This window comes from Phytophthora parasitica, assembly GCF_000247585.1.
Source record: "Phytophthora parasitica INRA-310 unplaced genomic scaffold supercont2.25, whole genome shotgun sequence".
In the NCBI taxonomy this organism is placed as follows: Eukaryota; Oomycota; class Peronosporomycetes; order Peronosporales; family Peronosporaceae; genus Phytophthora; species Phytophthora nicotianae.
This window is the reverse complement of record NW_008649011.1, coordinates 232,351-258,018: the sequence shown is the minus strand read 5'-3', so window position 1 is coordinate 258,018 and position 25,668 is coordinate 232,351. Positions and strand designations below refer to the sequence as shown.

General features: G+C 51.9%; 13 protein-coding genes across 13 annotated transcripts; 7 read left to right on the top strand and 6 right to left on the bottom strand.

Moving 5' to 3' along the window:
• Positions 1-1,186: 1,186 nt before the first annotated feature.
• PPTG_11764 (hypothetical protein) lies at positions 1,187-1,921 on the bottom strand (the record flags this gene model as incomplete). The annotated part of the gene is made up of 1 exon (XM_008906927.1): positions 1,187-1,921. One exon carries the CDS (start codon positions 1,919-1,921, stop codon positions 1,187-1,189), a length of 735 nt encoding a protein of 244 aa, XP_008905175.1.
• A 370-nt stretch (positions 1,922-2,291) lies between these two features.
• Positions 2,292-6,685, top strand: PPTG_11763 (hypothetical protein). The gene is made up of 6 exons (XM_008906926.1): positions 2,292-2,383; positions 2,461-2,505; positions 2,582-4,786; positions 4,850-4,942; positions 5,015-5,455; positions 5,518-6,685. The coding sequence occupies exons 1-6, from the start codon at positions 2,321-2,323 to the stop codon at positions 6,319-6,321; spliced, it is 3,651 nt and encodes a 1,216-aa protein (XP_008905174.1). The 5' UTR covers positions 2,292-2,320; the 3' UTR covers positions 6,322-6,685.
• PPTG_11762 (6-phosphogluconate dehydrogenase (decarboxylating)) lies at positions 6,312-8,008 on the bottom strand. The gene has a single exon (XM_008906925.1). The coding sequence runs from the start codon at positions 7,899-7,901 to the stop codon at positions 6,432-6,434; it is 1,470 nt and encodes a 489-aa protein (XP_008905173.1). The 5' UTR covers positions 7,902-8,008; the 3' UTR covers positions 6,312-6,431.
• Positions 8,009-9,001: 993 nt separating this feature from the next.
• Positions 9,002-9,163, top strand: PPTG_22871 (hypothetical protein; the record flags this gene model as incomplete). The annotated part of the gene is made up of 1 exon (XM_008906924.1): positions 9,002-9,163. The coding sequence occupies one exon, from the start codon at positions 9,002-9,004 to the stop codon at positions 9,161-9,163; it is 162 nt and encodes a 53-aa protein (XP_008905172.1).
• A 391-nt stretch (positions 9,164-9,554) lies between these two features.
• PPTG_11761 (hypothetical protein) lies at positions 9,555-10,365 on the top strand. The gene has a single exon (XM_008906923.1). The coding sequence runs from the start codon at positions 9,767-9,769 to the stop codon at positions 9,983-9,985; it is 219 nt and encodes a 72-aa protein (XP_008905171.1). The 5' UTR covers positions 9,555-9,766; the 3' UTR covers positions 9,986-10,365.
• Positions 10,366-10,464: 99 nt separating this feature from the next.
• PPTG_11760 (hypothetical protein) lies at positions 10,465-13,212 on the top strand (the record flags this gene model as incomplete). Its single annotated transcript, XM_008906922.1, has 2 exons — positions 10,465-10,954; positions 11,015-13,212. The coding sequence occupies 2 exons, from the start codon at positions 10,465-10,467 to the stop codon at positions 13,210-13,212; spliced, it is 2,688 nt and encodes an 895-aa protein (XP_008905170.1).
• Positions 13,213-13,339: 127 nt separating this feature from the next.
• On the top strand, positions 13,340-16,736 carry PPTG_11759 (hypothetical protein). Its single transcript, XM_008906921.1, has one exon. The coding sequence runs from the start codon at positions 13,396-13,398 to the stop codon at positions 16,471-16,473; it is 3,078 nt and encodes a 1,025-aa protein (XP_008905169.1). The 5' UTR covers positions 13,340-13,395; the 3' UTR covers positions 16,474-16,736.
• A 1,014-nt stretch (positions 16,737-17,750) lies between these two features.
• On the top strand, positions 17,751-18,636 carry PPTG_11758 (hypothetical protein). The gene has a single exon (XM_008906920.1). The coding sequence runs from the start codon at positions 17,829-17,831 to the stop codon at positions 18,444-18,446; it is 618 nt and encodes a 205-aa protein (XP_008905168.1). The 5' UTR covers positions 17,751-17,828; the 3' UTR covers positions 18,447-18,636.
• On the bottom strand, positions 18,569-19,393 carry PPTG_11757 (hypothetical protein). The gene has a single exon (XM_008906919.1). The coding sequence runs from the start codon at positions 19,103-19,105 to the stop codon at positions 18,749-18,751; it is 357 nt and encodes a 118-aa protein (XP_008905167.1). The 5' UTR covers positions 19,106-19,393; the 3' UTR covers positions 18,569-18,748.
• A 158-nt stretch (positions 19,394-19,551) lies between these two features.
• Positions 19,552-21,658, top strand: PPTG_11756 (hypothetical protein). Its single transcript, XM_008906918.1, has 2 exons — positions 19,552-19,702; positions 19,786-21,658. The coding sequence occupies exons 1-2, from the start codon at positions 19,661-19,663 to the stop codon at positions 21,343-21,345; spliced, it is 1,602 nt and encodes a 533-aa protein (XP_008905166.1). The 5' UTR covers positions 19,552-19,660; the 3' UTR covers positions 21,346-21,658.
• PPTG_11755 (hypothetical protein) lies at positions 19,695-21,867 on the bottom strand. Its single transcript, XM_008906917.1, has 2 exons — positions 21,736-21,867; positions 19,695-21,669 (listed from the first exon to the last, which is right to left on the bottom strand). Exons 1-2 carry the CDS (start codon positions 21,814-21,816, stop codon positions 21,445-21,447), a joined length of 306 nt encoding a protein of 101 aa, XP_008905165.1. The 5' UTR covers positions 21,817-21,867; the 3' UTR covers positions 19,695-21,444.
• Positions 21,868-23,069: 1,202 nt separating this feature from the next.
• Positions 23,070-23,921, bottom strand: PPTG_22870 (hypothetical protein; the record flags this gene model as incomplete). Its single annotated transcript, XM_008906916.1, has 2 exons — positions 23,070-23,272; positions 23,840-23,921. 2 exons carry the CDS (start codon positions 23,919-23,921, stop codon positions 23,070-23,072), a joined length of 285 nt encoding a protein of 94 aa, XP_008905164.1.
• Positions 23,922-24,469: 548 nt separating this feature from the next.
• PPTG_22869 (hypothetical protein) lies at positions 24,470-25,194 on the bottom strand (the record flags this gene model as incomplete). Its single annotated transcript, XM_008906915.1, has 2 exons — positions 24,470-24,637; positions 25,165-25,194. The coding sequence occupies 2 exons, from the start codon at positions 25,192-25,194 to the stop codon at positions 24,470-24,472; spliced, it is 198 nt and encodes a 65-aa protein (XP_008905163.1).
• Between the last annotated feature and the right edge of the window lie 474 nt (positions 25,195-25,668).

The window sequence follows — 25,668 nt, the reverse complement described above, 5'->3', positions numbered from 1 at the left end:
TGTGAGCTCCCAGGCAGTCCAGCAGCAATTTGCTACAATGCACGATTCATGGGAATCGCTTGCACGACTAGCGTATACCCAATTGAAATGCGTCGGCGTCAGATTGCCCAAGGCGTGGGCGATCCATGTGATCCCGAATATGAAGCGTGGCTTGGTTGCAAGTGACTTAGCAGGCAACTACTGATCTTGAGCAATTGTTGCGCTAAAGCTGCAATCGCATTGTAGCCAATCTTGCCTCCAACGCAGGAATCGACAGACGCACATCGGCGATCTCGCCAATTTTTGGCTCGAATATTAGTTGGCCCACGAGGATGAAGGAGTCGAAAGTTTTCTTCGAACTAAATGTACCAACGATAATAGTTGAGACGTGCTCGTTGAAAACACAAGAAGTCAAAGGTGCAACCGACTTCCTTTGCACTCGTTGCCAACTTGTCCATTGTTGCGATCTTGCGAAAGCCGTCAGCTTCGTAGTTCATACCCGACAACATGGAAACTATGTAATCAAACAAAAACGGTAAGAACGGTCGAGAAATTCAAAATCTTGGCATGATTTAGCTCAGGCAAGGAAAAAGTCAATTTGCATCGATTTCTTGGGTTGCGCTCTATTGCAGTTTACACTGCAGTTAGCTTTTCGAGTGCAATTGAGTATTGCAGTCCGTGGGCTCATGCAATTGGACGTTGGAATTTAAAATTGCCAATACTTCACTTCAACGTCACTTCACATGGCAAGCTCACCTCGCTCTACTTGTAGATATTTCTTCAAGGTATCATCATTTCTTTAGCATGAGTAAATGCAGCAACTGTAGCGTTAGTAGAGTACTGCGGCATAGCATCTCGCGGCATTTACTCCGGCCCACGCATTACTTCATTACGCACTACGTTGCAGTATTTTGCAGTGTGCATGGACAGCAAATGCATCGACATTCTACTAGGTTTTTCTCTTCCTCTGGAAGAGTAGTCCTACACGGCCCAGTCCCACCGTTAGCTGATGGATTGGTAGGCACACGCAGATGAATGAGGATAGCAACGACTTCTACAGATCAGTGCTGCAGTTGAATATTGCAGATTCCACTCCAATTGGGTATTGCAATATCTAGCTTTCATGCAATTGCTCCTTTTGATTGCAATACATATCCGGCGGATAAACCAATTCATTTTTCCCCCTTGCCTGGCATCGAGGTCCTGGTTACTCCGCCAATCGTCCGAAGTCCTGCGTCCAGTAGGTCTTATAGCTTCCGCAAGCTTCGTTCGTGGCCAGGGCAAATCCGACATTGTCAACATCTTCATTGAGAATGTTGGCGCGGTGACCAGGCGAGTTCCACCACGAAGTCATGACGTCTTCCACAGAAGCTTGACCAGCAGCCACATTCTCTGCGGCAGTGGAGTATCTGTATCCTTCTGCTCTAACCCGATCTCCCAGTCTTGCGATCGCTGTGCCTGTGTGCGTCATATTGCAGTGACTCGCTTGATCCTGCGAGTGAAGCAATGCAGCTTTGCCTAGACGATAGTCGATAGTCACTGCAGCAAGACCATTCTGAGCACGAAATAAGTTGACCCGGCGCAACATTTCTGCCATATCTGTAGTAGATACACCGCTTGTGGTCTCATTTATGGTGGTGCGTGAAATCACATAACCACAGATAGCGCCGTAGTTTGTCGTCTTGGAGGAGGGCGTGCCATTCTTAAGCCAGCAGGTGCCGCCGTTATATACGCTCCACGTCCAGTGAGTACAGGTAGCGTCATTGGCACAAACCTCCCCGCACGACTTGGAGATGCCGCTCAGTGAGCGATAGTCGTTGCTCGGAAAGTCGCAATTCTTCGACCACATTACTTTTTCGCTACTGCCGAGCTGGAAGCCCGTAGTGCTCGGTGCTCGGGAGAACGCAGCGACAAGGGATGCGGTCATTGCGAAACGCAGCATTTTGCTCAGCCGGGGCACTGATAATTGTAAGCTAGAACGCGGCTAAAGCGAAATGCGTTCCCTAGTAGCAGGTCGTGCTGTACATCAAATGGAATACAGTTACATGGCCATTGGATAGAACACGTAGAAGCTTCGGTGGGCCTAGTGCTGTTGGTGCAGCTATAACGCGGAAGAGGAGTTGTAATGCCCTTGGGAATACGAGGTAGTCTACACGGAGTAAGTTCTGCGTAGCGTGCGTAGTGTAGAAGAACCGACAACTTCAACGTCATTATGTAGCCATGTACCAGCGCCTGTACCATCCATTTTTATTTGCCGAAAATCCACCAATCACGTTTCAGGTAACGTCAGTCGAAACGTCTTATCGTAAGCCAAACCCATCCAGTTCGCAACAAGCGCAACATGGAGCAGATCTACGCGGGCCAAAGTCTCTTCATCACAGGCGGCACAGGCTTCCTAGCCAAGGTACGTTGCCTCTCACATTGCTTTCACCTCCCCCTAACTTTCTTTACTCACTTTATCCCCTACTTTTCGCGCTGTAGACCGTGATCGAGAAGCTGCTGCGATGCACTCCAGATATCGCCAAGGTAACAATTGCTTAAAATATCAATAACGCCGCTAATTCTCACGCCACAATTGCCGCTGCATTGTGCAAATATGTAGATCTTTGTATTGATTCGTCCCCGCAAGGGTGTGGCGCCAGCTGAGCGTCTACAGAAGGAAATCATCGAGAGTCGCGTCTTCGATCGACTACGAGCCGAGCGCCCCAATGATTTCGAGGCTTTTGCAAGGGAGAAACTACAAGCAATTGCAGGAGACATCACGACGCCCAATTTGGGTCTCAGCGCAGAAGATGCACGGCTATTAAGGGCTTGTGTGCAGATCTCCATCCACTCGGCAGCTACCGTGCAGTTCGACGAGCCACTGGAAGTGGCAGTAGAGATGAACTGTCTGGGATCTCTCCACGTTGCAAAGTTCGTGCAGAGTTGCTCTGGTGTTCGCTGTCATTTGCACGTCTCGACGGCCTATGTGAACAGTAATCGACGAGATGCAAGGATCTCGGAGGAGCTATATCCTCTGGATTTCGATGCCCACGACGCACTGAAAGCTGTGACAACAGCGTCGCCTAGTGAATTGGAGCGACTGAGAGTGAATCTAATGGGGACATATCCTAACACGTACACGCTCACTAAATCCATGACGGAACATTTACTGGTACGAGAGATCGCGCCCAACTTCCCGTTGATTATCTACCGTCCGACAATCATCGGTGCGAGTTGGAAGGAGCCCATGCCTGGCTGGACGGATCAGATCGCTGCGGCTGGTGCTATCTTCTTAGCTGCGGGTATGGGCGTGTTGACGATGCTGCCTGGAGACCCAAGGAACGTAGCAGACATTGTTCCCGTGGACTTGGCTGTCAACAGCATTCTTCTCTCCATCTGCGCAAAGATCCACGAGCATGAGAGCTCGCGTGTTTCTCCTGAACCTCCTTGTCCGCTGGTTAAGGGTGTTGCGATGAACAAACCTATGGTGGTGCATTGCGGGACGTCAGACCCAAGACAGAATCCTCTACGTTGGCGTGTACCATGTGTACTGGTACCTGAGTATTTCCGCAAGAACCCACCAGCACGTGGACTCTTCCCAGCCAAATTTAACATGATCCCGACACACCAAAGCTTCCAGATCCAGTGGTTCCTCACGTACGCACTGCCGTCGTCTGTATACTCTACTGTCGCCAATAAGAGCGGACATCCGGGGCACATTAAAAACGCAGCAAAGCTGTGGCAGCTCACATGGCGCGCACGGAATCTCGTGGAGCTGTTCAAGCCTTTTACCGAGAACCAGTGGATCTTTGTTGCAGACGCTGCAGAGAAGACACTCAGACCGTACGCTACCAAAGACTTTTGGATCGATTCCCACGAGATCGCGTGGGAGCGCTACGTGGTGAACTACTGCGTCGGACTGAAGAAATATATGCTGCATGAGGACGTGATCGACGTGGATATTGAAGGCGTCAACCAGACGCAGCTGGCTCTGAGTACGGGGCGTATTCTGGAATGGGATCCGGACCACCACGCGATCTCGTTCCCTGGACTTCTCTCCGATGTGGCGTGGGCATACACGTCCAGTCGTAAGCCTGGATACACCAAATCTGGTCTTCTGGGTCGAGTCATGGGTATCACCGGGTGGAAAGAAGGCATGAACCACGAAGCTTCACACGTCCCAAGGCCTCATGTTGAGTCTGTCGGTGGTCTTCGCAATAGTGTTCTCGAGTCAGACGTCGTCCGTGCAGCTATTGAAGAGCGCGCTGTGGCTCATGGCATGGATATTGAAGACGTTGAGCGTCAAGCTGCCAGTATACTGAGCACCATGGCAGCACAGCTGGACTACAAGGCCGTACGGAAGTTTGGATGGCTACTGCGAAAGGTTTGCCGGAACATGTACGACCAGATCCACGTAGACGAAACGGGACTCACTCGTATCCGTGATCTGCTGGCTGAGCGACGTGGGAGTGTCGTCCTTGTACCCACTCATCGGTCCTATGTTGACTTCCTGCTCATGAGCTACGTGTTTTTCGCCTACAACATCCCCGTTCCATACGTTGCAGCCGGTGAAGACTTCCTGCACATGGGTAGTCTCACTAAACTTCTTCGGGAGTCTGGCGCCTACTTCATTCGCCGATCTTTCTCGGACGACCCGCTCTACTCTGCTGTCTTCCGTGCTTACACTCAGTATCTTGTGTCAAGAGGACACACGATCGAGTTCTTTATCGAGGGCTCACGCAGTCGGAGCGGCAAGCAGCTTCATCCCAAGTTTGGCATCCTCAATACCGTCGTCGACTGTTATCTGTCGGAGAGAGTCAAGAACGTACGTATTGTATTTACGTTGCTACGTTTCGTTTTGAACTCACATTTGTTTGCATCGTTCTAGCTCTACATCGTGCCCGTGACTATCGACTACGAGAAGCCGTTAGAAGTGCTTTTACACCAGAATGAGCTCCTCGGAGAGGGAAAGATTCGGGAGGTACGTACTTTGTTTATTGTACTGTTTGCACTGTTCTGTACTAATAGGTCTTTGAATTATGTGGGATTACAGTCGATCAGTGCATTATTCAAGTCCATGCCTGTTGTGCGCAAGAAATTCGGCTCCATATCAGTGAAATTCGGTGTTCCTTTGGACGTCAAGCAGCACGTGGACGCAACACTTGCACGCGCTGAAGAGCAGGAAATGTTCGTGTCCACGTCCGCCATCGTCGAGGATCTGGGTTATGCCATTACGGACGCGTTGATTGACAACGCTACGTGTGCTATGTCACACGTTGTGGCTGCTATTCTACTGGTGTACCGTCAAGGAATCTCCAAGCAAGAACTGGTGCGCCAAGCGAACTGGTTGAGACTGGAGATCCTACGTCGTGGTGGTCGAGTCGTGGGGACTCAAGGTCGCTCTCCTACCGTCGTCGTAGACCGCGCGCTGGAACTGCTACACGAACTCGTCACCATGCGACGTAAGGACCTCGTCGAACCTGCCATCACCAGTGTAAGTCGAAGCATTCATGAGAGTTTACTGAGTAAAATGCTAACCTGTTTTATATGCTGCAGCGTGAGCAATACCCCAACATGATCGGTCTGGGTTATTACCGTAACAAGCTGCTGCACTGGTTCAACCGCGAAGGTGTGCTGGCTTGTGCGTACCAAGCTCTAGACGCCTTCAACTTGCCCTCCGGAAGCTCGCAATCAGTATCCAGTAACTCGGAGGCTGGTGTGGATCGTAAGGAGCTACTCGACGGCGCGTTGTTCCTGTACGAGATGCTCACGATGGAGTTCGTTCGCAAGGATGACCGAGAGGCTGATCGTGCGCATCTCATCCAGTCGCTGGCAGAGCTCGAGACTCGCAACGTTCTCGTCCCTGTGGCTTCTACATCATCACGTTTGGAAGCCGCTGACGGTGCGATGTTGTCGCTGTTGAGTACACTCATGTGGCCATTCATCGACAGCTACTGGGTCGCAGTCACGAGTCTATTCGCTTTGCGTCCACACGGAGAAGTCAGCACTGAAGACCTACTTAAGCGTCTGCAATGGCTCGCAGAGACCATGTATCACGAGAAACTCATCAGTTTCTACGAGTCTTGTTCACGTGAGACGCTGCAGAACGCGTTGGCATTGCTGGAGCGATGGGGAGTCCTCTGTAGTCGCCGTCTTCCAAGCAAAGACAAGGGCAATCGCACTGTGAACAAGCCAGCAGTGCAGCTACTGAGCTTAACGTCTCACTACGCGAAGGATGGGGAGCTGGAACAACTCGCTCTACGTGTCTCCAAGTTTCGTAAACTACCGCCAGGCGTTCAACCAGCCACAACCAGCGAGACGGAGGTATTGGCACGCCTACCTGCACTCTCTCGCATGTAGATAAAGAAGAATTGACAAGGTTATAAAGACTAGGCTGGCATTCTGATCATATCAAACTCATGAGGCCTGCTTCGTGACGATAACTACCGTCCTTTTGCCGTGTAAGACGCTTACAGGTTGCCACGGATGCGCTCCGACACGTCGCCGATGCTGTGGTGGGCAGCAGACCAGGCGCAGTGGAACAGACCCTCACGGTCCGTGCGCTCGTACGTGTGGCCGCCGAAGAAGTCGCGCTGAGCCTGGGTCAGGTTGGCCGGCAGACGCTCGCGACGGAACGTGTCGTAGTAGTTGAGCGAGCCCGAGAACGAGGGCGCGGGGATGCCGCTAGCCACAGCCAGAGACACTACGCGACGCCACGAGTACTGACGAGCCTGCAGCTCAGCAGCAAAGTCCGGATCCACCAGCAGCGAGATGAGCGACGCGTCCTTGGCGTAGGCCGACTTGATACGGTCCAGGAACTTGGCACGGATGATGCAGCCGCCCTTCCAGATGCGAGCGCACTCACCCAGGTCGACGTTCCAGCCCATCTGGACGCCAGCCTCACGGATGAGGTTCAGGCCCTGGGCGTACGAGCAGATCTTGGAGGCGTACAGCGCCTGACGCACGTCGTCGATGAGCTGCTGCTTGTCGACAGCAGGGATCTCAGACGGACCCGACAGGATCTTGGAGGCGAACACGCGCTCGTCCTTGCGGGCGCTCAGGTAACGAGCGTCCAGAGACGCAGTGATGGTGGGGGCGGCGATGGAGCGCTCAGCGGCCTCCTGCACAGTCCAGCGACCTGTGCCCTTCATGCCAGTCTTGTCCAGGATCTTGTCCACGACGTAGCCATCGTCGGTGAGGTCGTCCTTCTTGGCGAAGATCTGAGCCGTGATCTCGATGAGGAACGACTCGAGTTCGCCCTTGTTCCACTCGTCAAAGACGCTGGCCAGCTCCTCGTTCGTGAGGCCACCAGCAATCTTGAGGATGTCGTAAGCCTCAGCGATCAGCTGCATGTCACCGTACTCGATGCCGTTGTGCACCATCTTGACGTAGTTGCCCGATCCGATGGGGCCAAGGTACGTGGTGCAGGCGCCGTCGTCCACCTGAGCGGCGCACTTGGTGATAATGGGCTCAAGGGCATCGTAGGCCTCCTTGGGGCCACCAGGCATGAGCGACGGGCCGTTGCGGGCGCCCTCTTCACCGCCAGACACGCCCATGCCCACGAAGTGGATGCCCTTGGGCTCCAGCTCGCTGGCACGACGCACACTGTTGGGGAACCACTCGTTACCGCCGTCGATGATGATGTCACCGGGCTCCATGAACTCCGAGAGCGCGGCGATGGTCAAGTCCACGGGCTTGCCGGCCACCACGAGGATGACGACCTTGCGAGGACGCGCGAGTGAGGCCACGAACTCCTTCATGTCCTTGTAGCCCACAAGCGGGAGGTTGCCCTCGTCCTTGGCGCGCTGCACCGTGGCGTCTACTTTGTCGGGCGAGCGGTTGCACACCGACACCTTGAAGCCGTGCGACGCCATGTTCAGCGCGAAGTTCTGGCCCATGACGGCCAGACCGAAGAGTCCGATGTCCGAGAGATCAGCCATGGCGAATAGATAGAGAAGAGGGGTCTGTGGGGTGGAGGAGCTGAGCTCTGCTGCGCAAAATGCGGAATGAAGTGAGGGGGAAGATCTTTGACACGCTGACGAGGTCCGGTACCCAAATTTGACGGTTTAACAGGGTACGGGTACCCATATTTGGGTTTTAAACGCTGATGACGAGGCCAAACGAGTTTGCCAATTTTCGAGACATGAAAAAGGCTGTCAGCCAAAAGCAAGCTTGGACTTGTCGACGAGCTCTTCCGATGTCCTTCGGCAATGGCAACATCGCTAATGAGGCCGCGCTCTAACTTATCTTACTGCATTACAATAGCTTAGTCTCAGCTAACTCTCTTTTTTTTTTAACGAAAATGTCCTGCGTAGCAAACGATAGCTTAGTATGAGTTAGTGTTTCATTAAGTTTGGCGTGGCAACCCAATGCAATCAAGCAAGGAAACAAAGTCCATTTTTTTCAGATGCGAAAGTACTCTGCTCCTATAATAATAATACGAAGATCGCTATGGATTCGAAGATGTTGCAAGTACCGCAGTAAACGTGAAAAAGGAGCCGAAATCATCGTAGAGCCCCCACTGATTCGCCCTGAGCAGCGAAGACTCGGGATCCGTCCAGGTGGAGAGCTCGATACTACAGTAGCAATTTCGCGACCGCAGTGTGGTGGAAGTTGATTTTCGTTTACGTAATGCTTGGGCTGTGACGGTCACCGTCGGACACCAAGCACCAATATTACGGTGATTTGACAAAGGTTGGTACGTCACTTCTTTTTTGGTCTGCCTCTAAGACAGGTTTATGCGACTTAGGAGACAAATCAAGGCTTAGGACAAAGAAAGAAACATGCATCAAAGGAGGCTTTCGCTGTAGCATAGGATTACAGAATCCGCTGCAAAACACCTGTCTGTCCTCATCACCTGCCTATCCTGGTAATCGCTTTGCATACTCATCCCTATGACGCTCGATGCAGGAATGCGGCATGCACTTGCGCTTTGTATGGTTTTCGTCCGTCCGCAGCTCTTTATACTGCGACGAACATCTATTGCGCGAACTGGTAAAGAGTATGAAATGTGAAAGGACAGGTTCGCTGGCACGTCAACATGGTTGAGATTAGCGCCAACGATACCGATGATTCCGTGCCCAACGCTGATTTCGCACCACGCATGTTCGTCGACATCTTCCCGCAACACGTGCCTGCTGGCAGCAGTGCACTGCCAGTGCTGACGTATCGCCGGCATTCAGCCACTTCCAACTTACATTAAAACAACTACATTGTATCTACTTGATGAACTGGGAGCGCTCAGACATCCAAGGAAAAATGGAGCCTCAAGCAGCAAGTCGGATGGCAACCCGACCGCTATCAGCAAAACACTGCGAATGTTTAAGGGATAATTTTCTTCATCAACGCGCTCCGCGTGTAACAAGGCAGCACAAAATTACACTATTATACATAGGCAAGCTGTTGCTCGGCGAGGCATCGATGGAGACACAACATCAGCCTCGAAAAATGGAAAGTGAAAAGAATGCTTTGTGTGTGCAGCAACTCCTTCGCTCGTCCATCAGTTTGGTTCACTGTGCGACGCATTCTGGAAACTTCCATCGCTATATGATTCGCTAAAATTATTTTCATAGCTCTTCAGTGACCAATCAGACGCTGTTGTAGACGATTGGTGTGCACTGCTCCATCATTTTCACCCAAGACGGCAACTGCCAGAACACGATTTAGAATTGCGAAGTCAAGTGGGTCCTCCACCCAGTGCTTCATGTACTAGAACAGAGGGCGGCTTGGGGAAATTCCCCGGACACCAGGGCAGAGAGTGCCAGCGTCCAAGCGCAGACTCCCTCAGCGATGAAGCTTCGCGAAGATGGTTCGCTACGGTGAGCCGGAGCTTTCGGCGGATTCGCGAGGACTGATGGTCATACTAAAAGTTATGCAATTGGCTCAGCGGCACATGGCGGACGTCGTGCCGTCGCCGCTTGGAGCTAACCCGACGGGGATTACTCATGTTGTGTTCTCCACGACACCCAAGACGAAGAAATTACCACGTGCCTCGACGGCTGTGTTTCTCAACGCGGCGGAGTGAGTGTTTGTATATTTGTACGGAGTAAATGTTTTGCATGTTGCATTTTCATTGGAGCGCGTTGATGAAGAAAATTATCCCTTAAACATTCGCAGTGTTTTGCTGATAGCGGTCGGGTTGCCATCCGACTTGCTGCTTGAGGCCATAATTTTCCTTGGATGTCTGAGCGCTCCCATTTCATCATGATATTGTAACATTTGAGTACAAGGATTAAAAATTGACATGCGCGTCGTTTGAAGGTTGTGCTGTAGTGGTCTTCCTGATGAAACGACAACCTAGTTAATCCATTTCTAATGAGTACTCTCGATTGACTGTTCATGGTTAGAATAGTTAGCTTCTGTAGAGATAAACACTTCACTTCAATATGATTCATTCACAACCCAAACAACTTGTCGTATTCTCTTTCATGTTGTCACTTGGCATCCAAGCCTGGAATTGTTGTTTTGCCAAGTTCATTTTGCTGTTGGCTCAGTTGGTACGAAATGTTGCCACGCCTGAGCACGAAAGTGCATCCTCAACGCTCGTTGCTGGCAATTGTAACTCCGCCATCCAGTTGTGAAGGCAAAGCGGAAAGTTACAATTGCTTGCCGTCACCGTCCGCCCCACCTAATGAAGCTGAGCCGACGCCGCCTACAGTTTCCAACCACACGCAGTGGTTTTACAACTATCCACGCCTCAGCTTCGTCATTCTTTTCATTGTATGCACCTACATCGGAGGCATCTACGTGTCCACAAGAGTCACGTCGTGGACACTTGATGCGCTGGGAGTTCACCAAGAGCTCACGGCCGCGAGAGAAACGTACGTTGCTACGAGCCGCATACTGAACACCATGACGGAGTGTGTAGATCGGAGCTCCTTAGAGTATTTGGCCGGTGCCAAATTGCAATTCGAAGCCGACAGCAAACGTGTCCAGAAAATCATCGACGCAAATGACAAAGTGCTTGCCGACCATCGGAACGTGACCATGACATGTGCGTTCCAGAATGGAACTTTCCACCTCTATACGACTCACTGACACATTGTTGTGCCAGGTTCCAAGGCTTTCTTGTCAACCTTGAAGGAGCAGGTGAAAACGACCACATCGGACGACGCAAACTCGACAATGAGTTGCTTCGCTGACAGTTTTTACGAAAATGTGCCAGAAACTGAAGCTGTATCGTCCTCGAGGGCACTGGTACTTGCTGTGCGTACATTACTGACGACCCAAGCTGTGTCGACAGCAAACGACAGTGTATCTAAGCAGCAATCCAAAATTGAAAACCAGCTTCTGGAAATGTGGAATGCTGTTGACACAGTCAAGACATCAATTGAAAAAACACTCGGAGCAGCAAACACCTTAGCCTCCAAGGAATTGAGCTCACTGGCACCAATACTCTCTAATAGTGACGGGAGTGGCCATACAAAACAGTCAGCCTCTCGGCTTGGTCGTCTAAGCAAAGTCATGTCTTCAGAGCTGTCGGATCCTCTGACTGCAGCATCGTCAACGAGTGTCCAAGCCATACAGAAAGCTGGCCGAACACTTCACAAAGGTCTCGAGTTTCTGGCGGGTTTACACGATGGTTTTACGGACGTCATGAATACAGTCGACGAAACTTGGGGGTTGCTGGAAAAGCAGTTAAATGCCACTATCCGACAGGCAACACAATTGCAAAAAGAACTTCTATACGCTGCTGAGACCACAGCCCAACAGATAAACCACACAAGTGCAGCAGTTATGACGAACTTGAACCAGACTCAACAGGAAATATCCACTTCATTTGACATCTTGCGCGAACAATGGCAAAATGCTGTCAAAAAGTTGGTGGGGGAAGGATTCACACCATGGAAACGACTTGGAGACCAGCTTGTGGCTGAACTCACTGCGAATCAGCGTCAAACTAAAAGGCCAGAGAGCACCATTCAACGCAAATATCTTTTGCCAGACAGAACGTCGAATTCAAGCTTGGAACAAGAGCACGAGAAGCTAACACGTGACGAGAGTCTGCAAAACACAACGTCGTCTGCATCTCCTGATAGTGGTGACAAATTTGACATTGACACTGCGGTGTTGCGTGCCTCACTGGTGGATTTGGGTGCTTTAATAACTCAAGTGATTTTCTACGTGGATGTTGGTCGTCTCACTCTGCTGGCTGCAGACCTGGCAGTTGGGCTCATTACTGAGTCGTACTCTGACATGCCAATGTTGGACATCCGAGGTATCACCACAGTTGACACAATTGGAAGCGTCTGCGAGATTTTTCTTTGCCAGCACAGTTTTTCAGCGGTTTGCTATACCCTTGTGGCAAAAGCCTCGGAGTTGATACGGTTCCTGGTGACGTTCCTTCTGCTTTTCTTCGCTGCGTGCGTTGTTACTGGAATGCTATTCATGTGGAAACAAGACCACATCGCGCATTGCAAAGTTTCTGGTGCTGCCACCTCACCAACAACGATTCAGAGTATCACCCGAACATATTTCGAAAACAATGGCAACAGTAGCAACACTGTCGGCAATCCACTTGATGAAATCCTAAAGTACACCACTATTATCAACGATTCAATCCACAATGACTACACCGCATTAGAGCTGGACGTTGCTGTTGTGTGGAAGAATCAATCAGCATTACTTGAGGATTCCAGTGACTGTGCGACAACTACGAGCAGTTTGGTTCGAATGCTTCAAGACTGCACGGGACAGACTAGCGATAATTGGCTGGCTTCCGTTGATGATACGTCTCTTTCCAGTCAGTGTTTGACAAGCACACTCAGCAACACGTCGGAAATCGTGACTCCTTCGTCCACTGCGGAGAAATTGAGTGAAAAAGCGCCATTTCTAGAACCATTAACTGCATTCACACAATGTTTCCCAGAAGAAGTGCTGCAAATGGGACGAGAAGAAGTTGTAGCAAAGCTACAGCACAACCTCGCCTGTGCGACTGAAAAGGCTGTGTATCTATCATGTGCTTCGTGGTGGCTGTTGATCATCATCTTCGTTGCGAACCGCTTCACCGTGAGGATGATCATTAAAGCAGCAGGTGTCTACTGGTGGCGCTTTCTCAGTGCCAATCGACTGGAATTCGTTGGTTTCTGCCAGGAAGATGGAAATATCGTGGCGAGTGGCAAATTGCCGAATGCAATTCAGCAACACTTGCGCGCAGCGAAGTGGCACATTATCGGTCGCTTTGTTGGCATCGGTTGTACCTTTACTTGCATCATCGCTGTGATCTTCATTGCTTTCCATGGAGTTGCTTAGGATGCATTTTAGCAAACGTTCATCAAAGAAAACTAGAAGAGGCTATATTCCCGTTGAACTCTGCATCAATTCAAAAATGAATCGTGTCCATTTGGATGTGATGTGTTGAAGCAATAGATCGCACCTGATTCCCCACTTCCTCATCCGCGTTCAAGCACCGAAAAGGAAACTGATTCCCCTCTCATGCGCGTGGTAGGAACGCTAGCGTCCGCTCTACTGGCGGCGTCCGCATCGGCTTCTTGCGACCCGAGCAAGTGGACGCCTCCCTCCGATGGCGTGTACAACACGACGAGTCGCGTGGACCCGAACAAGCTCAATGTTCACCTCATTGCGCACTCTCATGACGACCCTGGTTGGCTCATCAGCGTGGACCAGTACTACACGCAAAGAGTGCAATACATCCTGGACACGGCTGTGGAGGAACTCGTACGCAACCCGGACCGCCAGTTCATGTACGTGGAGCAATCATTCTTCCAGCGTTGGTGGCACCAACAAGGCTCCGAGGTGCGTGGCGTCGTCAAGCAGCTCGTGCGCGAAGGCCGCTTGGACCTGACGGTCAATGGCGGCTGGTGCATGCACGACGAGGCCACTCCGCACTATATCGCCATGGTGGACCAGACAGCGTACGGCCATCAACTGCTCATGGACGAGTTCGGCATTAGTCCGCGTATCGGCTGGCAGATCGATCCGTTCGGCCACTCGGCTACGCAGGGCTCGCTGTTGTCTCAAGGTGTGGGCTTCGACGCGCTCTACTTCGCACGTATCGACTACCAGGACTACGGGAACCGCAAGAAGAACAAGGATCTCGAGTTTATCTGGCGTCCCAGCAAGTCACGCGGCAAGGCATCACAAGTGTTTACTGGAGAGATCATTGATCACTACTGTCCACCGGGAAAATTTGACTTTGGCAACAACGGCAACCAAATCCAAGACGACGCTGAACTGCACGACTACGACGTGTGTGACGAGGTCGAGCAGTTCGTGAGCAATGCCAAGATGCGCGGCGACCATTCTAAAGGCAACCACGTGTTCATTCCCATGGGCTGCGACTTCCAGTTCGACAATTCGCTTCGCTGGTTCAAGAATATGGACAAGATCATTCACTATGTGAACCAGGACGGCCGAGTGAATGTGCTGTACTCCAACTTGTCATACTACACGGACTTGAAGCGAGAGGAAGGACTCTCGTGGAGTGTCAAGACCGACGATTTCTTTCCCTATGGTTCGGCCCAAGACGACTACTGGTCGGGCTTCTTCACTAGTCGACCGACGTTGAAGCGGTTTGCACGTGTGGCGAATACTTTACTGCAGCAAGTTCGTCAGCTTGACGCTGTTTATCAAAGCCATCACTCGGCCCCTTTGGACGCATTGCAACGCGCTGTGGGTCTCGTACAGCACCACGACGGTCTCTCTGGAACTGAGAAGCAAAGCGTCGCTGATGACTATTCGCTGCGTCTGAATGACGGCATCATCAAGGCCGAGAAGGAGTTGAACGAAGTGCTGTTCGTGATCGGAGAGAAGGAGCCGTACCACTTGTGTCTCCTAGCCAACACGAGTGTGTGCGACGTGACCACTCAGAACGCCAACTTTGAAGTGGTGGTACACAATGCACTGGCACGTACGAGTGTGCAGACGTTGTCGATCCCTATCACGCACAAGTCGGCGGAGCTGTCGCTGCTGTCCGGGAATGCCAAAGTCCGTGAACAGAATGTCTATGTGGCGTTGCCAGTGCACCCTGAAGTGCAGGTGGCTCCCTACTCGTTCGTGTTTAGTGCCGAGCTCAAACCGTTGAGCACAACTCGATTCCTGGTTAAGCAGAAAGATCTCGTCGATGAAGAACCGGTTACTGACAGTGTGGATGATAATGACGACGTGGTTGTGCTGGAGAACCAACTGATGCGAGCGGAGATCAGCAAGTCCACGGGCTCCATCACGAAGCTCGCCAACAAGAAGAAGAACATTCAAATCCCGCTGTCTCTTGATGTCGCGTACTACCAGGCGTTCCAGGCCGACGGTCCCAAGTCTGGCGCGTATGTTTTCCGTCCTGACTCGAACAAGACGTACCCTGTCACAGGCAAAATGTCGACACCCAACTCGTTGCCGGACGTGGAGATGGTGGAGCTGCATGCTACCGGTAGTCGCACCAGTGTTCCGCGTGTGGCATTCAAGATCGGCAACTGGGTGACGCTCGAGTACCGTGTAAACGACAACGACGAGTTCCTGGAGATCGAGTGGACCGTCGGACCTGTGCCCATCGACGATAAGAAGGGCAAGGAGGTGATTCTGCGCTTCGATGCTGGCAAGAGCATCGCATCTGACGCTACGCTGTACACGGATTCGAACGGCCTTGAGTTCATGAAGCGTGTGCGCAACCACCGCGACACGTGGAACTTGACTTTGCACGACAACCAGGAGGCGGTGGCGGCCAACTACTTCCCCATCACTACTGGAGCGTACATCAAGGACGCCAAGCACCAATTGAACGTGGTGACGGACCGTGCGCAAGGAGCAGCGAGTCTAGTGGATGGTCAGGTGGAGGTGATGGTTCATCGTCGTCTGTTGGCTGATGACAACAAGGGAGTGAGTGAACACCTGAACGAGACGGAGTCCGTGTACGACTCGGCCACGAAGAAGCAAGTGACGAAAGGTCTGGTGGTACGTGGCAACTTCTTCATCAACGTGGACTCAGCGGAGGACGGTATGCGCAGTATCCGCTCGAAGATGGAGTCGCAGTTCTTCCGTCCACTGACGATATACCGCAAACCGGTTCCGTCGGAGGTGGAGGCGAAGGTGCCGTGGTTGACGGTGGGCGAGTTCCCTGAGAACGTGGGCTTGACGACGTTGCAGGAGCTGACGAAGCAGTGCTTGATGGTGCGTCTGTCGCACTTGTTCGCTGTGGACGAGCACTCGACTTTGTCGAAGCCTGTGACGGTGGACTTTTCGACGTTGTTCTCAGTGAAGAATTCGGCGGTGTCGGAGGTGACGGAGCTGGTGCTGACTGGCACGAAGGAGCTGGCTGTGGAGGAGGAGGGAGTGGGCATGCAGTGGAAGACCACGGACGACACGTATGGATGGACTCCTCGCTCGCTGCCAGTGAAGGGCACGTCGGTGACGTTGCAGGCGATTGAAGTGCGTGCTTTCCGCGTGTGCTTCGCGAAGACTGCTGGTTCTGTTACTGTCGATGAGCCGGAAGAGGACAGCTACGGTGAATCGCTCGGTGCTGCGCTGCAGGACCTGGCGGAAATCATTGCGTATGAGTAAGAAACGACCACCGAGAATTCGCCGAGCTATATGAGCAAATAATGTGTGTCGATGAATAACGAATTACTCGACTTCTACTTTGGTGAAGACAGGTTCATTTTCGTTCACGAGCCTCGCGTGGAAGGATCAACGCTTTGTTCGCCCTACTAAAGGCACACGCTTGAGTGAATTTACTGATTGTGAACCCTTTTATCGCCCAACGATAACTTGTTTACTAAAAAAATCCAAGCTCCGTCATCTTCAATTCCAGAGAATAACGCAAATAATGCCGCTGGAATAGATTTATAGCAGCGTTGAGTTCTCCTCCGCGCTAAAGCAGTGGCTGGTAAATAGACGCATCCACTGGATGACATCCAGTGCTGGCTGGTGGTAGATTTCACTTCAACTTTTCATCTAAAGATCGCGGAAAATGTCGATTCAATTTTGAATCGCGCATGTGCGTGGTTGAAGTGGTCTGGCCAATCACACAGGACGGACCACTATTCGAGTGGGTCCGACCACCATTGCCCTGCATGTCCTGACGCAGCGGCATGCGCCGATCGCACCGTCGTCAATGCACGGAGCTTTGCCTTCCATTGACTCCATACAGGCACGCGAGACTGCAGCTCGCCACGGCCACACAGAACCAATTTCTAGCGGTTGCCAACCGTGCAGTCGCAAGGAAATATCCACCACGACGTTTTGATGGTCGACCAGCGATGGATTGATGGGATATGTTTCTGGATACGGGCTAAATCTTGAAACGCCGGCGGTGTGGTCAACCGATGATGCGCCGGGGAAACGGTGGCGCTGAGTGCTTTGCCGACATCAACTGTAGGCATCAAATTCACGGCAGAGCCCTGTGTATTTGAGCCCTGCATATTGGCGAGCAGAGCGCGGGCGCTGCAGTCGCCTGTTCGTCGAACCGCCATCAGATGATTCTAAAATGCAGCAGCTGGGTGCTTGGCGCCACAGCATCTGAAACTGCTTTACAGGCTGGAATTTCTCCACCCTTGCCACGGCATTGAGTGAGCTGATAGCGATATGTTTTCTGCCGCGCCACCTTGGTTCGTTTACAGCACCTGAGACGTCGTCCACCACGGCGCCGACCGCATCGTAATATCGGATGTCTCTTTGGCTTCCTAGAAAGCCTCGGTCTCACTTTGCGTTTGACTCTTCTATAGCCAATTGAAGTGTTTGGAATTCAGCATCTCTGTCCAACTTCTGAATCAGCTCCCCCACCCCTACAGCGCTCTATTGGGGGGACCAAGTCTCCCATCGCCGTTTCGTCGCGCTCACTTCGCGATTTTCTCCGTCGTCGCCATAAGCTGCTAGAAAGCTGCGACGCTGTACAGGTCCGCAGTGTAGACGTCGCCATGCCGCTTCTATTGAGGCCCACGGCGCCCAGCCCCAGCATCGATGAGCTTGCCTTCGCAGTGACGGCGGCTCCGCTCTCTTCTCAGGCCTCGCAGCGCTCCGTGTCTTCAGCCGTATCCGAGCTACCGCGGTGCCCCACGCACGGCCGAATCTCGCTACGCCGCCGCCGCAGCACCGCAGGCACTGAAACAGATCTACACAGCTGCACGGAAGAAGCCTGCCAGGACCTAGAACACCAGTCGATACCGAGATCCAGCCAGCAGAGCATGCGAAGCAGTGGTATCCTCAAGCCCAAGGACTCGGAGAAAGCTTTCCGCGATTCGAAGCGCTCGTCACATGACACGCAGCTCGATGAAGATCGCATGTCCAGCGATGGTAGCTATGCGTCTGAGGCTGAGCGCGTCTCCAGCGTGCTGAGCTGCGGATGCTCGTGCGCGGACGCCAACGAATTCGCCATCACGTCGTCCACCGTCGTCATTGAAGACCGACAGCTTGCCGTCGTGGACAAAGAATTGCGCGATTATCGCAAGACTCTTGTGCGTAAATTGTACTCGCGCCTGACGAAGATCTCGGGCCTGGGACGCAGGAAACCGTCCACGGCCAAGCCGGTTTTTTAAATGGAGCGTCTACTTGGACATCGGGAATCCTGTAGATGCCCGTTCATGGGCGAAGTGGCTAGAAAGAGTAGATTTTTGCCAGGGCGAAGCTGCCCACGCCCTTAAATATTTATCATAAATTGTTTTGAGTTGCTTCGTGATCCGGCGCAAGTGTCTTACATGTTGTACTACAGAGCTCGTTGGACAGGGGGGGGGGGACCAAAATGAAAAGCGGGGCAGGACCTCTGCTTCGCTTTTTATTTTGCCGCAGGAGTACGTTGATGGAACATTGCGGTGCAAAATTTGCACCCGTATCATCTACATCAGTCATCAGCTACCAGCAGCTCGTGAGGAAACAGAAGACAACTCCAGTCGTGCGTGATTTCAATTTTGAAGATATGAGTCAGAGTTTGATTCGAGTGGCCGCTGGCCAAACGCATGCGCTGCCAACGGCTTCTTCCGCCGCTAAAAACTACATCGCAGCGCCGTCCAGGGCTGGCCATTATGCGTCGAAAGGCTTGCGGTTGGAACGGCGGACGTGCGCTTGATACATCATCGTAAACACCACCGACAAGACGAACACTAGCGCCACCACGAACGCAATCAGCTGCGATTGCATTATCTGTTGCCGCAAGCAAATCAAGACACCGCAAAGCTGCAGCGTTAGTGCAATTGGACATCTAGAGAGCAGCGGCCAGTGGGACGTACCCGTTGAGTGCTGGCTTCTGCGACTTCGGATGGTTTCTTGTGCTGGCGCTTGAGACGCTCGCTCATTTTGGAGTAGCGCTCGCCGCTGTAGATGGTGGGGCCAAGCGCAACATCAACGCCACGTTGGCCCTGCTTCGAGGCGCCCGTAGCTCGGTTCCGCAGCTCCATGGTCGGCTGTACGAATGTGCTGTCGAAGGCAAGGTGACGACGGCAGTTCGCGAAGTTGGATTTGACGTCATAAAGCACTTTTCCTGAAAAAAAGTTCTTGCCTTGACTTATGGCCCACCATAATAAAAGTGGGCCGAAACCAATACGCACTTTTCTATACAAAGTACTTTTTTGAAGGTAACTTGATCTATTATTGGGCAAAAAAAATAATTTTGGCGAATCAGAATGTTGATGTGAAATGTCGCGTGAAGCGCTGCATCCCACCATCGTCAGTTCTTCAGTGCTGGAGCTGCGTCTCTATCGCTGAGCCTCCCCCCTCCATCTCCTCCCCCTTTTGACGTTCCCTGCATTCTGCCAACATGAGCGAGTGGTGGGCGACTATCGGCCACCCCTTCGCGGAGGTGAGCGCCGTTTCTTTCGTTATCGGATTTCACAGGCCCTATAATGATCTACTAATGATTTTGTGCGAATGATAACCTGCTAGGCGCTGCTGAGTCTGGATACCGTCAAGATCAAGGCGGCATTCGCGAACGCGCCCAGCTCCTACTACGAGTACATCCGCTCCATCTACGAGCGCAGTCCCGAACACGTGATCATCGAGACGTTCCTCATCGTATTCGTCATCTACATCACGTTCGTCAAGCGTGACAAGCCCAAAGGCGCGGCCGCAAAACTGTCGGAGCGCGAGATCGATGATCTGTGCGAGGAGTGGACTCCCGAGCCCATCATCCCGCCCAACGCCGTCGTGGACGTCAACAAGTCCAAGCCTATCGGTATCGTCGAGGCCACGCCCGACACGCACATCAAACTGCAGGGCTATGGCAAGCCACTGCTCAACCTGGCCACCTTCGACTTCCTCGGCCTAGGCTCGCGCCCTGAACTCAAAGAGGTCGCTGTCAAGACACTCACTAAGTACGGCTGCGGCTCCTGTGGACCTCGTGGTTTCTACGGCACTATCGACACGCACGAGATCCTCGAGAAAGACATCGCGCAGATGATGGGAACGACCGACTCGATCACCTTTTCGGACACGGAAGCCACCTCATCATCAGTGTTACCGGCCTTTGCTAAGCGCGGTGACCTCATCGTCATGGACGATGGCTGCAACGACTCGATCCTGGTGGGCGCTAACCTGGCACGCTGCACTGTTCTCTACTACAAGCACAACGACCTGGAAGATCTGGAGCGTGTACTGAAGAGCGTGCGTGACGAGGATAAACGGAAGAAGCGCGGCTCGGACTGCCAACGCCGTTATGTTGTGACCGAGGCGCTTTTCCGTAACCACGGCGACATGATTGACCTGCCTCACATAGTGGAGCTGTGCAACAAATATTTCTTCCGTCTCTTCCTGGACGAAAGCTTTTCGTTCGGTGTATTAGGCAAATCTGGCCGTGGACTGACGGAACACTACGGTATGGACGTGTCGGAGGTGGCTATCATCTGCAGTTCGCTGGCTGGTTCTACTGCCAGTGTGGGCGGCTTTAGCACGGGTTCGCAGGAGGTTGTGGACTACCAACGTATTAACAGTGCCGGCTACGTGTTCTCGGCCTCGGCCCCACCTTTCACGTCTGCCTGCTGCTCAGAAGCCATCCGCATTATGAAGAACGAGCCGGAGCTCTTCACCAAGCTTCGTGACAATGCTAAGCTCGCGCATGACTCTCTGTCTGCAGGCGTTCAGGGCGTGTACAGCCTCTCCAAGGCTGTTGTTTCCCCCATCCTGCACCTGCGTCTATTGCCTGAAGTTGTGGCTCGTGTCGGTAGTGAGGAGAACCAGCGTGCTCTGCAGCGTAAAGTGTGCGATACGGTTATGCAGAAGTGCCTGGCCAAGGGTGTGGCTATCTGCTCGCCGCGATACAAGACCCACCAGACGCTGGAGCCGCTGCCCAGTCTTCGTGTGTCTGTGACTGCTATTCACTCGCCTAAGGAGCTGGAGGCTGCGTGCAAGATCATTGCCACGGAGGCTATGGCTACGGCCAAGGAGGTTCTCGCTAACTTTCCAGTGGACGCCGCCCCTGCCAGTGGACTGCGACAGCGCAAGCAGTAAGTAGGTTGAATAGCCGCCATAACAACAGACGAGGGTTAACTTCTCTGTTCTAATGAAATGCTGACGCTTACAGAGGTGGTTAGTGCAGCTAGTGCAGGTCTAATTGGCCTTCTCTTCATGCAGCATTTCTTTCTCGCGCCTCTTGCGGTAGATCTCGAACTGCTCGTCGTTGGTGTATTGATGCAAGCAGGCGTTGAGCGCCTTGTTGTGGTCACGGCACTTGAAGGCTACCATGAGACCGTTGGCCTTCGCGCACTCGGCAAACTTCTCCGACACGCTGCGGCACTTGGCGATGGCGATGTCACTCAACTCTTGCTTCAGTTTCTACTCAACAGTAACAACCCTTAGCTGCAATAAAATACTAGAGTTAACGATGGCTGCAGAACGCACGTGCTCAGCCTGGTTGCTCCAGGACAGACGCGACGAGCGGAACTTGGCCTTGGCTGTCTCCTTATCAACGGGCTGCTCCATGATGACTCGCGTTTCAATTATGCGGTCCAAGATGACTGCGTTTCCAGCCACACTTATGCCTATTGAGAGGAATTCATTTTGAGAGGATATCTACTTTACACCGGCCACCCTTATTAGGGGGTATCAAAGTACTCATAAATGAGGTTTTTAGGCAAAAGAAGATCCTTCAACCAAACCAAAAATGGGATTCGGAAGTTGGGCTAATAATTTGCTCGGCTGATTTTTTTTTGCTGGGCGGTCTTTATTAGAGGTGTCAACATTTGGCTTTTGAAGGTTTTTAAACAGTGGCTGAACCAAACGTTGTACCTGAAGGATTTTGTTTCGTAAACCTTCTCTCAACCGAGCTTCAACCGGTTCCGGGCTTACGTGAGAACCAAAAGCACTAATGCAGAGTTCCGTTCGTAACAAAAGACGCAAGGCCGGGCAAAGATCTCGAACCGGAGGCCCCGATTTCATCTCGAAACGATGAGGCGGCTGGGAGTACTCTTTATCGCATGAAGAAATCGCATCGGCCAAAGATCTGGCAGGTGGTGCTGATTTAGTGAAGCCAAGTGTACCTAATTTGTCTCCTATATACAAAGTCAAGATAATGTTTAGGTCAGGTTCAGGATCTGTTTGCGAGCATAACCTACGAATTTATAACGCTCACGTTGAATCCATTCTGTTGCCTAAACGTTGACACCCTTAGTCTTTATTTTACCGAATAACTGGTTGGTAGAAGAGGTAGGCAGTATATGTACTAGGTGGAGCTCCGCAATATGGCGCCACACAAGATAGGTGGTGGCTATACGTCGCTACTTCAAAAGCACTACATGGTCGAATGGCTCAAGGGTCCGACGGATTTTAACATCATTTTAGGTAGAAACGTCGGGCAGTGACCGAGTGGGTTTCGGCGGAGCACATACTGAACTTTCCTGATTTGGCAAGATGTCGGAGTACGTGTTCACTTCATGTGTCAAGACCTTTATCGACCAAGGTGAGCCTATTCCAGCCAAATACCCAGTCAAGTAGGATGCCCGCACATGCCAAAGCAGGTGGGTGTTCAACTTTAAGACATACAAGAACACCAAGACGCGTCTTGACAGCCAAACCGGATTTGGCTTAGACGAGAGTCAGAATACTGAAGGCAAGACGCTAGAGAAAGCTGTAGAAGAAGCCTGTCCGCTCTATTATGTTCTGGATTACCTTTTTGGCAAACGCCAAAATGTACAGCCATCCGCGCAAGCCAACCCCATCCCCCAAGAAACTACTGTTTAGGGGAATTCCACCACTACTTTGCTGAAGAACGAATACGCTAACTGGAAATCCAGTGAGGTTAGCACGAACGACGGTACCGCTTTCTTTGCTGCTGAGGCAAAGGACGACGCTCTCGCAACTAGCCAGCTGTCGCCTTCGACTGTCACATCGTCCAGCAGCACAACAACCATGACGTCCAGTAGCACAGCAAATCCGGCGTCTACAAGTAGCGCTCAAACGCGAAGACCACGCTCAATCAACAAACGTATTGGGGATACAGCCTCGCGATCAGCAAAAGATATCGGCAGTGGCAAACCAACCAGGCCAGGAAGCGAGATTGTACCTCCACGTTTCGAGAGTTTAGCGAGAAGCGACCGGAAGCGGAGAAACATTTGCGACGCGAAGAGCTTACGGAGTCCAGGGCAAGTCACTTATCGTCTCAAGAACGGGACCAACTGGATCGAAACGAAAGTCAATAAGAACGTTGTCTATGTTTCAAGGAAACTCACACCCAGATGCGCAAGGACATATTCATTCAGATGCTAGAGCAAGGTAAACCCAGGACGACGCTCTGGCAATTATTAATCACATCCTTCCTCTATAGACAAACGATCTTGGCAAGAACTGCTGTGAATAACCCAACAGCGGTGGAGTTGACAAGCCTCACCATTCTTCTTTCAGGTTACCATTTACCAGTTCATCAATTACCGAAAATTTTGTCCATGCACTATCTCCTTGTCTTCTGTGAGAGTTTCTTGTTAAACGCTGAGCGACGAGCAGTTCGAACCGTCGATGCTTGTCAGTTGTTTAGCGACGATGAGACGTAGCATGTCTTTGGCTGCAGCGTGGCCTCGATTGGCAGTCATCATGAAGCAAATCTTGCCCTTTGCATTCCCTTTGACAGTACGAAAACTTGTGTAGCACCCGCTTGGCCAACACGATCACCATTGCCGTGTTCAGTAGTGAAGGGCGTCGAGCAACCCGTCTAGAGCCCCGTCAACCTAGACAACGCAGTTCTTCTCATGCTCAGCAATTCCCTGCATTCAAAGCCGAACCAGCGTGTTAGCTGCTCTTCTCGGCGTTGTTATACCATTGCCTGGCGCTTGGCACTATCCCAGCAAGAGTCGTTATCTCCAGCTCACGTGCTCTGCTGCAGCTCACGTTGCTACGAGCGAGGCTACAGATCGCATGCTCTGTAGTGCGACGAGAGAGTTGGGCTGGTCAACAGTGATCTAAACCTCTGCGCTCCACAGTGAACAACGTAATTCGCTCCATGTCGTTAGTCTAACCGCAGTCTTGCCATAGTGTGGATGCCCTGGTGATGTTGACTCTGTTGACACGCTCGATCCAGTTTGGTCACCAACAGTAACTCGCCACACTCGCCTTCATCACGTTATCCATCTCTCGCAGCAGAAACTCAGAGGTGGCCACGGTGGTAGTGCGCAGCAGAGCTAGTCGAACACCACACACGCGAAGGTTTACCCTGGTGGATAAAGCTCGTGGGTCGCAGTACAATCTTGACAAGTTTCTTGGGCAGGTACATTTCCAGAGCTCGAACCATAGTGTCCGCACTTCCACTAGCTCTCTGTGGTCGCGTTGGCGCAAAGCGTAAGGTAGACGGTCAGCGAGATGCGCAGGTTGAGCGAGTACTAAATCATCCCTCACTCTGGCCTTCCGATTACCACAAACATCACCAGTAACAATCAGTTCATTCCAATCCACGAAGTCCTAATACACAATTGCCAAAGACGCAGCAAAACGTATCAAACTTAAGCTGAACAACGCATGAATTGCGATCTAGTAAGCCGTGTTAAAACCGTATATGAGCCAACAGAACCCAGTGGATCGTTGATAATGAAGCCAGGCGCATTTCCTTACTTCGAGACGTATCGAGCTCCAACACAGCTTTCGGCACAAGAAGCTTTACTGTCAAGTTTCACATAGCCATAAACGAGAATATTTCCACTTCGCCTAGCCACAGCCTAGTAGGTATCGAAGTCTACCCAACGTTCGGGTCAGTTTCGGGTAAAATTCTACACATCAAGTAAATAGAGCGGGTTGGGTCACATTGGAAGCGATCTCGATATCTACTTTGACGTACAGTAAATGTACCTTATCGTTGACACACTCTTCGCTCGACATAAACCGTTGGAGCCCTTAAGAAGCGCTACACAGCGTGCGCTTTGACATATCACCGTTTCCTACCTGGCATGCTTCCAGGCAATAGTACTGACTCAATACGCCGTGATGGAAGTGGTGTGACTTGGTTGTCACATCTCGTACGCTTGATACGCCCACACGACAAACGACTTGGCCAATTACTAACTGATTTCCAGCGCAGAAAATGCCTACGGTAATAACGTAGCCAAAAGCCGCGATGACAAATACCATACCCAACAAGCGCGTCTTTCGCCGCACTTTGTTGTGAATACCCCCACAAGCGATAACCGTTACTGTTCCTCCTGCTGTGATAGTCAATGGTCCTCGCCTAGCATAGCGCATTTCACTTGCTCTCTCAGTGCTTGGCCTGATGCCGTTACTATTCACGCTGCTGGTTGGTTTTGGTCTTCGGGTGTATCACCTCATTCGTCCTCAAACGGCTTCCCGTCACTGCAA